This window comes from Phyllopteryx taeniolatus, chromosome 9 (assembly GCF_024500385.1).
Source record: "Phyllopteryx taeniolatus isolate TA_2022b chromosome 9, UOR_Ptae_1.2, whole genome shotgun sequence".
Lineage (NCBI taxonomy): Eukaryota > Metazoa > Chordata > Actinopteri > Syngnathiformes > Syngnathidae > Phyllopteryx > Phyllopteryx taeniolatus.
Window position 1 is genome coordinate 10,342,087 of NC_084510.1, and position 12,867 is coordinate 10,354,953.

Here is a 12,867-nt window from a genome sequence, read left to right on the forward strand (position 1 = left end):
TTCTTTGTCAACTTGCGTGGCTTATCTTCTGGCTGGAAATGACATAAAAATAAGATAATAACGAGAAGATGAAGCAAGATTGATGATAAATACTGGCCATTTTTTAAGATTTCTTTCAATATTTTATAAATTACATTCTTGACAATTTTGTGGAAGTGCAATCTTGTGGTAAACTCTAGCATACGAATTTAGAACATTATCTTCTATACATTTCGATTATTCAATGTGCCTCTATTGAGAAAGAGTGTGAATAATTTTGAACATTGTCAAAATGTAGAATGAATGAATAAATAAACAAATAAATAAATAATGTGTAACGGGGGGGGGGGGAATTCCCATAACTCCAAACCTGGACATGCAGAGTAGGAATCATTTGGGACCTGACTGTAAATTTGTTGTCATGTAGATATTCCTCTCTAAAGTATTTTAATAGGGTGTAGTTTCACCAAAGGCCACATTCACACTCACTTCCACAACTTTAGGTACACTTGCAATGTTCATTTAAAGTAAGTACAGTATCCTGCCTTCAAAAGTATGATAATGTTTATTTCAACTGTCAATGTCAGGTGTTTTTAATATTTCACTTGACTTCAAAGTATAACCAATATAACCACAACAATGATTTTGCTCTTCGACAGTGTCAATCAAAAGAAAGCATTATAAGGTTTTATAAAGGCAGAACGCACGCTCAGTTTTTAAGATCAATTGTGTTACGTTATTCATTTTGATGTTAGTGACGAGCACCTGCTGTAGTCAAAGCTAGCATGAGCCACAAAAATATGGGGGACTTTGTGGCAGAGGTCAGTCTACGACTATGGAAGGGCACATGGCCAAAGTAGTAAAATCTCCTCTTGGTTGGGCCTCCCTCGTCACTCTCCTCCCCTCTTAGGACTTGTTTTCCAGGGCCCCGCTTCCTTACAGGATGTTTGGTGTGGGTCACTGGATGCTGGCTTCCTGTGTATTGGGAGGGGACTGACAGCAAAGTGAAGGCCAGACAGCCTGTAGAATGCAGGGAGGGGAAGGTTGAAGAGTTTGAAGGGGTGTGGGGCGTTAGACAAACACATCACATGAAATAGAGTCCACTCTATTGTTCCATAAGTAATTAGTTCTATCTACTGCCAAGTTGCACAGAAGAGCAACTATTGACTATTACCTCAGACCAGGTGACCCAAATGACATTTTAGCACTATATGAGACAGTGTATTCATTCATATTTCAACCGTCACCCACACCTTTTGAATCAAGATAACTGCTGACCATAATGCAAAGTGTTGGTAGCTGATACCTCTAAATCAGGGTTGCCAAACTCATTTTTGTCACAGGCCACATTGTAGTTATAGTTCTTAGAGCGCCATTATGACTGTGAAACAATTTAGATGTATAATAGCCTGAAGTTATTATTACATATAGACAACAAATTATTAAGTTTTGAAATAAGATGTCATGGAAAAAGTGAATGAACAGGGAATGGATTTCAGGAAGGCAAGCGATGCAAAAAAAGCTCCCACGGGTGAAAGATCAGTGGTGGGAATGAAACAGCACTGATAAATTAGGAGTTTGGGATTATTGTTTGAGCAAATGAGCAAGCAGCTCAAAGTTCACAGGCTTAGGTCAGAATTGGGTATCATTTATTGTTATATTCCAAAGGCCATCAGCCAGGAGAAAATTTTCCCTGGCTTGTTTGTTTTGTTGTGCCGTGCTGAAGGTGGCCTGTCCCACCCAGCCCTCCTTGACAGTGTAGGTTGAGAATGCTGGGAGAGCAAGGGGAGGCCCGGAGCCCAGCACAGGGTGGAGAATTCCTGGATGCTGTCTTTTATGGCCCCAGCGGATGTTTAGAACGCACATTAGGTGTGACCAATTATGTCATCTATTTTGGGGGGGAATGAAATACCTCTCATGCACAACACAATGGAGTCTTGGTGTGTTCACGGAATAACAATACTATGCTCTTCCGTGCAAATAAACGCTTTATTGCCTAATTTTGCTGTGCACTTAGTGTACATGGGAGTTGGGTGCTGCGTAGTCGTACAAGGTTCGTTGAGCGCTGGGAAAGGAAATAACGTAATAGATATAAATGTCGCTATGGCCATAAACTGCTTTGCAAAAAACAAAATAAATAAACTTTAAAAAAACAATAAATTACCAATTGTTTGTGTTGCTTTTCTTTTATTGATCTGTGTAGCTTTATCATCATTATTATCTTTATCTTGTGGTGATTGGAAGTACTGCAAAGTTAAAAAGCAGAAGCTTCTCTCAAATTGCCATTGACCAACAGTTCAGTGCTTTGGGAAAAAAATATTCATCATATTAAGTTATTCTTAACAAGCTACAGTGTCTCTATTTGTGTCCTCCATCAGATGAATGATATAATGCTGTACACCTACCCGCAACAGGATGGGAAATACAGGCTTAAGAACACGTTATCCCTGTCTGGAATGAAGGTACATTCATTTTTAATGTGTAACACCATGCTAGACAGTTGTTAGCTTCATAGGATAATATTGTTGATTGAACTATTTTCCCTACATGGGCACACAGGTGAGCAAACCTGTTCTTGACAACGTATTGAACTGTCTTAAGATCGAGGTGTCTGACATCACCATTACACTCTCTGCCAGGTAAGTAAAACTCACAATCTGACACACAATCCCTGTCAAAAAAAAAAATCTGCATTTACAAAGATAATAATGCTGAGTTTTGATTGTCTTGTAACCGTCGTGAGACAGGTTAGTTTTACCCTACTGATGATGCAGCGCCGCAACAGTAATCGCAAATCTACAGTAGAGGAAATCGTTACTATCCAAGCGGAATGCAGCTTTGATGGTCGCTTAGGCAAAAACTCTGGGATGGGAGGAGTTTGGTGAGGCCATGGAGAATAACTTCTGGATGGCTTCGGGGAAATGATGGTCCCCCATCTGTCTCAGGAGGGGGAAGCAGTGCACCATCAACACAGTGTATAGTGGGGACGGGGTGCTGCTGACCTCAACTCGAGATGATGTGAGTTGGTGGGCCGAATACTTCGAATTCCACCAACTCTGAGGGAGGTTCTCCCATCTCTGGGTCTGAAGGCACCAAGGTGATTAAAAAGCTCCTCTGTGGCAGGTCCGCAGGGATGAATGAGCTCCGCCCGGAGTTCCTAAAGGCGCTGGATGTTGTGGGGCTGTTTTGGCTGACACACCATTCCAACATCGCATGGACACCGGGGACAGTGCCTCTGATTTGGCAGACCAGGGTGGTGGCCCCTCTTTTTATGAAGGGAGACCAGAGAGTGTGTTCCAACTATAGGGGGATCACACTGCTTAGCCTCCCTGGTCAGATCTATTCAGCAGTTCTGGAAAGGAGGGTTCATCTGGAAGTCGAACCTCAGATTCAGGAGGAGCATTGTGGTTTTCGTCATCGCCGTGGAACAGTGGACCAACTCTACACCGTCAGCAGAATCCTTAAGGGTGCATGGAATTCGCCCAACCAGTCTACATGTGTTTTGTGGACTTGGAGAAGGCATTTGACCGTGCCCCTCGGGGAGTTCTGTGCGGGGGGCTTCAGGAGTAGGGGGTACCGAACCCCCTGATACAGGCAGTTCGGTCCCTGTAGAGTCTGGTTCGCATGGCCGGCAGTAAGTCGGATTAATTTCCAGTGAGGGTGGGACTCCGCCATGGCTGCCCTTTGTCACCGATTCTGTTCATTTCCTTTATGGACAGAATTTCTAGGCGCAGCGCAAGTGTTGTGAGCGTCCGGTTTGGCGGCCTCAGCTGTGCGTCTCTGCTTTTTGCAGATGTGGTTCTAATGGCTTCATCCAACCATGAGCTTCAGATAATTGCTGGAGCAGTTCGCAGCGGAGTTCGAAGCGGCTGTGATGAAAATCAGCACCTCCAAATCTGAGGCCATGGTCCCTGGTCGTAAAAGGGTGGCGTGCACTTTCCGGATCAACGAAGAGATCCTGCCCCAAGTGGAGGAGTTCAAGTATCTCGGGGTCTTGTTCACGAGTGAGGGAAGAATGGAGCAGGAGATCGACAGGCGGTTCAGTGCAGCATCTGCAGTAACGAGGACTCTGTATCGGTCTGTTGTGGTGAAGAAGGAGCTGAGCAAAAAGGTGAAACTCTCAATTTACCCATCGATCTACGTTCCTACCCTCACCTATGGTCGTGACCGAAAGAATAAAATGGCAATTACAAGGGGCCAAAAAGCTTCCTCCGCAGGGTGAGACGGTGAGAAGCTTGGTCATCCGGGAGGGGCTCAGACTCGAGTCGCTGCTCCTCCACATTGAGGGGAACCAGATGAGGTGGCTCGAGCATCTGATTAGGATGCCACCTGGACACCTCCGTGGTGAGGTGTTCCGGGTACGTCCCGCCAGGAAGAGGCCCCGGGGATGACCCAGGACACACTGGAGAGACTATGTCTCTCGGCTGGCCTGGGAGCGCCTCGGGATCTCCCCGGAAGAGCTGGATGATCTATGTTCCTACCCTCACCTATTGTCGTGACCGAAAAAACAAAATGGCGATTACAAGCGGCCAAAAAGCTTCCTCCGTGGAAGAAAATGGATGAATGAAACAATTATTTCCTGCATTACAGAAAACTTCATGACGATAATGTTTTGCCTTTATTTGCCTTTTTTTCAGCTCAGTTGGAGAGAGGGAGGACTGGTTCCACACATTGAGTCGAGCCATTGCGGACCACGCTGCGGGACTCTGTACATTTGGAGGACCCTGTAATGAGGTGAGACTAAATAACTTACATGTGATCAGTTGCAATAACAATGGTTGTGATGTGATTTAGTTAAAATAACTGATTAACTAACAGCAATCATTCCCTTTTCACTAGTGATAATAAGAGTGACAGTTATATGCATTGGTTTGCCAACAACTGTTAAAAAAGGCTACACACTGAACTCTTTTTTAAAAATTGTTTTCATTCAAATGACAATTTCTCAAATGGCAATGCTAAAAATAGCATAGATGACAAATAGTGTGTCATTTATGATAAAACTTAACAAAGGTGCAGCAACATCCAGTGGAATAGAATAGAATCACCTTTATGTATTGTAGTGCACAATGAAATTGGAATGATAATCCTTTGTCGTGATACAAAAAAAGTGGAGGTAGACAGCATAGTGTGCTCATGAAAATAATGAAATGATGTACAAAGAGCTGTAGAAGCAATTAAAAAAATTTAAAAATAAAATACAAGTGCAAATCCATCCAGCCATCCATTTTCTGTGCCTTTTATCCTCACTCGGGTCTCGAGCGTGCTGGAGCCTATCCCAGCTATCTTCAGGTGGGAGGCGGGGTACACCATGAACTGGTTGCCAGCCAATCGCAGGGCACATAAAAACAAACAACCATTCGCATTAACATTCACACCTATGGCAATTTAGACCATTAACCTAGTATTCATGTTTTCGGGATGTGGGAGGAAACCAGAGTGCCCGGAGAAAACCCACGCAGGCACAGGGAGAACATGCAAACTCCACACAGGTGAGGCCGGGATTTGAACCCCGGTCCTCAGAATTGTAAGTAAAAATAATTAATTAAATGAAATACTACAAGGGCAGGTGGTACAGACCAGAAAAAAGAAGTGTTCATATAAACAAACTGATACACTTGTGAGCAATGTTCAGGTACAGTATATTGCACTTAAAACCAAGATGGTAATATTGCACTTGTATAATTGTACATAGCATAAAATAGCACTTTGGGTATTGCACCTGTAACATGTTTTAGAGGTAGCATGGATAGCGAAAAATATATAACTTACGTGAATATAAATACAGTGTCGTGAAAGAATTTGGCCCCCTTCTTAAATTATTATATTTTTATATACTTTCCCACCTTTAATGTTTAAGATCATCAAACACATGTAAATATCAGACAAATATAACCCAAGTGAACTTAAAATTGAGTTTTTAAATGGTGATTTCATTTATTAAGGGGAAAAAAAATTATTCAGTTACCTGGCCCTGTGTGAAAAAAAAAATAGCCCCCTAAACCTAATAACGGGATGGGCCATCCTCAGCAGCAACAGCTGAAATCAAGCGTTTTCTGGAATGGGCAATGAGTCTTTCACATCTCTGTGGAGATATTTTGGCCCACTCTTCCTTGCAGAATTGTTTTAATTCAGCAAAAAGTCTAGGTTTTCGAGTATGAACGGACTTTTTAAGGTCATGCCACTACATTTCAAATCGGTTCAAGTACAGACTTTGACTAGGCCACTCCAAAAACCTTCATTTTGTTCATTTAAAAGTGGACTTAATGGTGTGTTTTGGATCGTTATCCTGCTGCCGAACCCAAGTGCGCTTCAGCTTAAGGTCACAAACTGATGGCTGAACATTCTCCTTCAGGATTTTCTGTTGAAGAGCAGAATTTATGGTTCCATCAATAACAGCAAGTTATCCAGGTCCTGGAGCAAAGCAGCCCAAGATCATCACACTACCACCACCATGTTTGACTGTTGGTATGATGTTCTTTTTCTGAAATGCAGTGCTACATTTATGCCAGATGTAACGAGACACACTCCTTACAAAAAGCTCGACTATCATTTCATGAGTCCATATAATATTCTCCCAAAAGTCTTGGGAATCATTCAGTTTTTTTTTTTTTTTTTGCAAAAGTAAGGCGAGCCTTTATGCTCGTTTTGGTCAACAGTGGTTTTTGCCTCGGAACTCTGCCATGGATGCCATTTTCCCCCTGTCTCTTCCTGATTGTTGTGTCATGAACACTGACCTTAACTGAGGCAAGGGAGGCCTGCAGTTCTTTACAAGTTGCCCTGAGTTCCTTTGTGGGCTTTGTAGGCCGGCCACTCCTGGGAAGGCTCACCACTGTTTCATAATTTCTCCATTTGACGTTAATGGCTTTTCCTATGGTTCGCTGGAATCGTAACGCTTTAAAAATGGCTTTGTAACCCTTTCCAGACTGACAGATGTCAATTACTTTATTTCTTGACTGTTCTTGAATTTCTTTGGATTGTGTCATTTTGTTCCAGCTGTAGCAGATCTTTTGTCCGACTTGATTTTGTCAGACAGAATCTGTTTAAGTGAATTCTTAATTGAACAGGTCTGGAGGTAATCAGGCTTGGGTGTGATCAGTGAAAATTAACCAAAGGTTGTGATTAGCCACAATCAAGTCATGATTTAACATGGGGGATAATTACTTTTTCATACAGGGCCAGGTAACTTTGAATAGTTTTTTTCCGATAATAAATGAAATCACCATTTAAAAACAGCATTTTAAGTTCTCTTTCTTTGATGATCGTAAACATTCAAGTGGGGAAACTATGCAAAATATAAGAATTTGAGAAGGAGGGGCAATACTTTTTTAGGGCACTGTATGTAAATATGAGTAATGAGCTTGGGAGTTATTGCAATATACACATAATGTTGGGAAGAATCCAGCCATAGACTCCACATAAAGCGAGTTGCACTGGGGAGAAGTGTGGCGGGGGGGTCACATCACACTTGTTCCTATGCAGAATTCTTGGTACTGAATCATGGGCGCACCAAAGCCCAACAACAATATGATGTATAGCCGTGATGGCCACTAGGCTGTTTGAAAGGTAAACCAATGACTGACGCTGTGGAACAGAAAGTCACAGGTTTTTTTCGGCACATTAATTTTTCAATCAATGCTAGGTATGCAATGTAAAATGTAAAACTTTTTTTTTACCTGATGAGTGGAAAATACCAGCATCATTATTGATTAAAGGAAAAGCACAATGTTGTCAACTGTTGATGTGTTTTGTTTTTCCAACCGGTGTTTTTCATTCATTCAATTCATGCTCTAATAGGCCCGTGAGAAGTTGTGGATGGCCTTGGGTGAAGCTGCTCCTGTTCTAGTCCCAGTGTCTCAAGTGATGATGTGCATGAACTGCACCTCTGACTTCAGCCTCACTCTTAGACGACACCACTGCAATGCCTGTGGCAAGGTTAGATTTACCGTACTGTAATTTGGTAGTAACCCCTTATGGACGATGTTGCTCATGGGTTTGTCCAAACATTTTTATTTCCCAAAGGCCACATACACTGTACAGAACAAGAGAATGATGTCAGGACCATTTTGACATTCTTCACTTTTAATTTATTTAACACACTTAAACCAATCCATATTTGTAAAGATATGTTAAGCAAATACTGTATACACAGTATTATTCTTGTACATATGTTTATCAAAGGAAGCAGCAAGATCAAATCAAATCCTCATCCAACACTTTTCAGCACTGACCATTGGCCATTCAGAATCACATCTCCACATTCAGAACCTAAACAAGAGCAATCTGTACTAGGCTGACCTTGGCACAGAGTAGAAAGTGGTGCAAACAATTGTGATTCATACTATTTGCTTCGGTAACTGAATTATCTTTAGTCCTGTGTCATGAATAGCAATTTTGTGACTATTTTAGTTGTATATATATATTTTTTTTCCATATATCTTTTTCTGACAGAATAAGTAAGGAAGAAATCTTGTCTTTATGGGTTTTTTAATGCAAAAGCTATTTACATGATGGAAACAAAAAGACAGAGGGAGAACGAAGATGCCGAGGAGAGCGAGGGGGAGATGGCTAGCTAGACATTTTAGAGAAGTTACACCAGAGTTATGGAACAATAAAATAATACATTATGTGAATATAGGTAATTTTGCCAACTCAAAACTAAGTACTGTAGTGCAATTGCCCCCAGGCAGTAGTTTTGACAACCCTGCTTTAGGTGATACGATGTTTCTTCAGACTTTTTCACTACTGTTTGTTGCAATTATTCATTCATCTAATTTCAAATGGCTCATAATGTGGAAATATTCTTTGTATTCTGGCCCTGCAGGTAGTGTGCCGAGCTTGTTCCAGGAATAGATATCCGCTCAAGTACCTCAAAGACAGGGTCGTCAAAGTTTGTGACCACTGCTATAACGAGCTCAGGAAAAGAGGTGACGCTTGCATACTGTATACGTGCATGTAGAGGTGTACTAGAAATCTGTTTGAAGTTCTTTCAAATTTACAGTATATTAATTGTGTGATTATAGGTGGCAGTTTGTCAGGGGCCTGCGGCAACTCTAGTCCGCCGACTCACCGGGGCAGTCGTCCCCTCTCTGCTGTCTTCCAAAGTTTACAGACGCCGAGTCTTTGGAAGAGTAGGAAGAGTACATCATCCCTCAATCAGGTGTGTTACATTTGTGCAGGTTATAGTGATATTTAGCTATCCATCTTCTATATGATTTGTCCTCATAGTCACCATGAGCTGGAAAATAGGGGCTTTCCACCGCAGGAACCTTTGCAGGAACTTCTTAGCTACCCCGGTAGCTTGAGTTGCCCATGTGTCCCCACCGAAAAAAACTACCAGGGTACGGAAGGTGCAGCGAGGGTTTCCCAGAGCTACCAGGAACTCTTTGATGGGGTGCGCTGTGCTGACGAACGCTGATTGGTTGACAGACCTTTGTAGGCGTTTACTTTTTCAGAGCCACCATTATGCGGGGTTATGCAAGGCCTGAAATAAAAGGGTTCAAATACATTGAAAAGCAGAACTTCGACTCACCAATCAAGCCTGGAGCTGGCGGACCTCGTCACGGGATGGCGGCAAGGTCCGCCACCGCTGGCCCACTCGGTTCCGTTAAGGAGCGGCTGTCCGAGCCTAAACGGGTGTGTGCGTCTTCCTCGGCCGGGTCAGAGGAGACGAACACCGGCGTCAGGCTGGCCAGCGGGGACGCTCTGATGGGACAATCAAGTCAGTCGCTGGGGAAAATAAAATAGAAATACCTTGCCTTCACAAATAAATATTTGTAATGTACAGTCTGTTTTTGTTTTGGCTCTCAAACACATTTACAGATACCAAAATACTTCACCCTGCTGTATTTAAAAACTGACTAAGTGTTGTCCATGAAGTATTTTTTATTTAATTATTGAATCTTATCCAGGTAAGGTATTTGCAATGCCAATCTGGCTGCAGACAGCATAGTAAAACAAAGCAAAATAGAAGCAAATACATATACAAACTGTAAAAAGTGAGATAGTAAAAAATTTCAATATTGCATTACATCATAGTGCATGGTGAATGAAAGGTCCTTAAAAGACGTGAGCGGATGTTCTCTAAAGCTGGAGAACTTGAATGAACATTAAGAAAAATGTAGTCGCCTGAATGCCAAGACATTGGCAAAACTTGTCTTTTTGAATATACAAATAAATGTAGAAGCCTGCAGATGACTACAGATGTGATTTATTGTTTTCAAATTTGTAGTGGAACTGTGTAAGGCTTCAGGCTCATGTCCCTATTGCATTTTCCAGCTGATAAATCACAAGCTTCTGTTGCACAATCTATTTAAGTATGTCATCTCAATAAAATAGAAGAAATATATTCTAATTTATTGAAATGTACCTGCATATAATAAAAGTCCCTTCCTCAAAGACTGTCTGCAGCCAGGTTGGCATTGCAAATGAGAATCAGTTTTCAATTGCCCTGCCTGGTTAAAGGGTTACGTTTTAAAGGTATAAGAAATATGTGAAATTTAGATATAAACTGAAAGTTTGAAATACCTGCATTTTAAATCCAGTAGGTGTCAGTAATGAGCAACATCATTAACAATGCATTGAGTAATGAGCAACATGAGCCACAGGAACCTTGAGCTACCAGCAGCTCATAGTTCCTGGGTGGCCCCTAATAGTCCAGCAGAATTTGGGTGTTGAAGCATACTTAAAGAAAACAATGTTCCCTGACCGGGAATCGAACCCGGGCCGCGGCGGTGAGAGCGCCGAATCCTAACCACTAGACCACCAGGGACTTAAAATACACTGGTTAGGATTGTTAGGATTCTAAGGCTCCAGAATGGGTGCAGAGTGCATGATACTGCCAGTAGAGGTCACTGAGTTACTATCCGTTTTTGTTGTTGTTGAGCGCACACAAAAAATGTCAAAAAAAAGTATACAATGAAATAATGCTGATCCCGTCTCAAATTGCTCACAAATGTACTTACTCACTGTGAACTCTTGTTGTTTCGTTAAACACCAAGCCGATATTGTATACTCGTAGGGATAAACGATGACTCACGGCAATAATGAATCATAATTTTCAGACCAATTAAGTGAAGTTGGGTAATTTCACACAGCCCATTCACTGTGGTTGGGGATGACTGACCTACAGGACTGCAGATCATGATCCTATAATAAAAATGTTGACAGTTTAACTATTTTGCATGTCTTTACAACAGTCAACTACACTATTATTTTTTACCTTGCCTGTGTATTAACAGTTGACTCTTGGGGTGGAGGGCTCCACCATGAGCGGTGTCTTACAGCGGCGAAAGAAGAGCAAGAGGAAATGGAAGCGGCTATGGTTCCTCCTCAAAGACAAGGTGCTCTACACCTTCACAGCCTGTGAGGTGAGGGGGCACAGAGTCTCCCACACCGCAACCCCCCCCCCAGCACACACACACACACACACACACAAACCTATGACCACTCATTCGCAAGCCCTCGTCTCCATCAATTGAATGTATTTGTTTCTGCATTTCTCAAGCTTTCCTGCTGGCCACTCTGACTTTTTAAGGGACTCTCTTTGCCCTCACTGTTCCTTCTATAACTTGTCATTTGAATATGTTTTTATGTTGATTTCACTTACACGCTTGGACATTTCTTCAGGATAAAGTGGCTTCCGAGAGTCTACCTCTACAAGGCTTCACCGTCAAGCTGACTGAGAGGCCCGAGGGAGATGAGAGTAGCAACGTGTTCCATCTCTACCACAAGAAAACCCTGTACTACACCTTCAGGGCTGATGATCATCACACAGCACGCAGGTCAGCGTTTACTCCTCTTCCTGACATGACTTTGTACCTTGATACTGGAGATGTGGCACATCAAGTCAAAAGAATCAAGCCTGGCAGGGCTACTAACCTATCATATATCATGACAACTGGACCATGCAGCAAGTGGGGGCTTATGGACGTGATGAAAAGTGTGAGTCATTGTGGGCTTGGAGGGTAAACTGCCCTGTCCATCTGAAAAACATGACACAGTGCACTTTCCTCATCTTTTCTTAATGGTTGAATTAACCAGCCACTGACCGCTATGCAAGGAATATGTTTCCATTAGACATTCATTCATTCATTCATCTTCCGTTCCGCTTATCCTCACTAGGATCGCGGGCGTGCTGGAGCCACATCCCCCAAAACATGCTTCTTGGGTTAATTGAAAATCCAAAATCATCTATAGATGTGAATGTGAGTGTGAGTAGTTTGTTTATATGTGCCTTGCGATTGGCTGCGGACCAGTCCAGGTTGTACCCCACCTCTTGCCCGACGTCGGCGCCCCTATGGGGACAAGCAGTATAGAAAATGGATGGCTGGATTAACTAACAATATTGTCGAAGCACCTTTGCTTTTTGTGCATCATTTGGTTTGGTATGGAAAATCTTGCTGACATAGACCTGGCATTTAACAGGATGTGTAGACTGGTTGTTCTACATGAAGTATAGCACTCCCGGTCAGGCACGTGCACACATGACACAAACTGGTGCTGAAGCATCTGCCCTTTTGCCCTGGTTGAAAAAAGTGCCCTTCCATCTACCCATTTTCCATACCGCTTATCCTCAGTAGAGTCGCAGGTTTTTTCTTCATTTATACATTCCAAAATATTTTTTTCTTTTTCTTTTATTTTTCCAATTGAGTTGCACAGGTTATAGGTTAACTACTAAATTGGAAAAAGTTTGAAAAGGATTTATCTTAATCTAATTTTGTATATCACAAAAACCTGGCATTTGATCAGGGGTCTGTAGACTTTTTATACCCACTGGAGGTTCCCTTCACCTCCTTTGTTAATAGTTGTATTATTGACTGTGTTCATTGTGTTAAAAGAAATAAATGCATAATCCATATCCTACTGTTTTTGTTTTTTAATTGGATG

The 12,867-nt window shown here is 42.1% G+C and overlaps 1 protein-coding gene and 1 non-coding gene across 6 annotated transcripts in view; one reads left to right on the plus strand and one right to left on the minus strand.

The window, feature by feature from the left end:
* The window catches only part of fgd5a (FYVE, RhoGEF and PH domain containing 5a), a 42,944-nt gene that overhangs the window by 28,113 nt on the left and 1,964 nt on the right, over positions 1-12,867 (plus strand). Inside the window, exons 13-20 of one of the 5 annotated variants that reach the window (XM_061784582.1) lie at positions 2,358-2,441; positions 2,539-2,618; positions 4,617-4,713; positions 7,777-7,914; positions 8,804-8,906; positions 9,003-9,139; positions 11,220-11,348; positions 11,608-11,762. In XM_061784582.1, coding sequence (XP_061640566.1) covers positions 2,358-2,441; positions 2,539-2,618; positions 4,617-4,713; positions 7,777-7,914; positions 8,804-8,906; positions 9,003-9,139; positions 11,220-11,348; positions 11,608-11,762 — 923 coding nt within the window. Of the gene's footprint in view, positions 1-2,357; positions 2,442-2,538; positions 2,619-4,616; positions 4,714-7,776; positions 7,915-8,803; positions 8,907-9,002; positions 9,140-9,207; positions 9,764-11,219; positions 11,349-11,607; positions 11,763-12,867 lie in introns of those variants that run through there. The other 4 variants (XM_061784584.1, XM_061784583.1, XM_061784585.1 and 1 more) reach the window with 4 other exon arrangements.
* On the minus strand, positions 10,679-10,750 carry trnae-cuc (transfer RNA glutamic acid (anticodon CUC)). The gene has a single exon. It is a non-coding gene; the product is annotated as a tRNA-Glu (tRNA).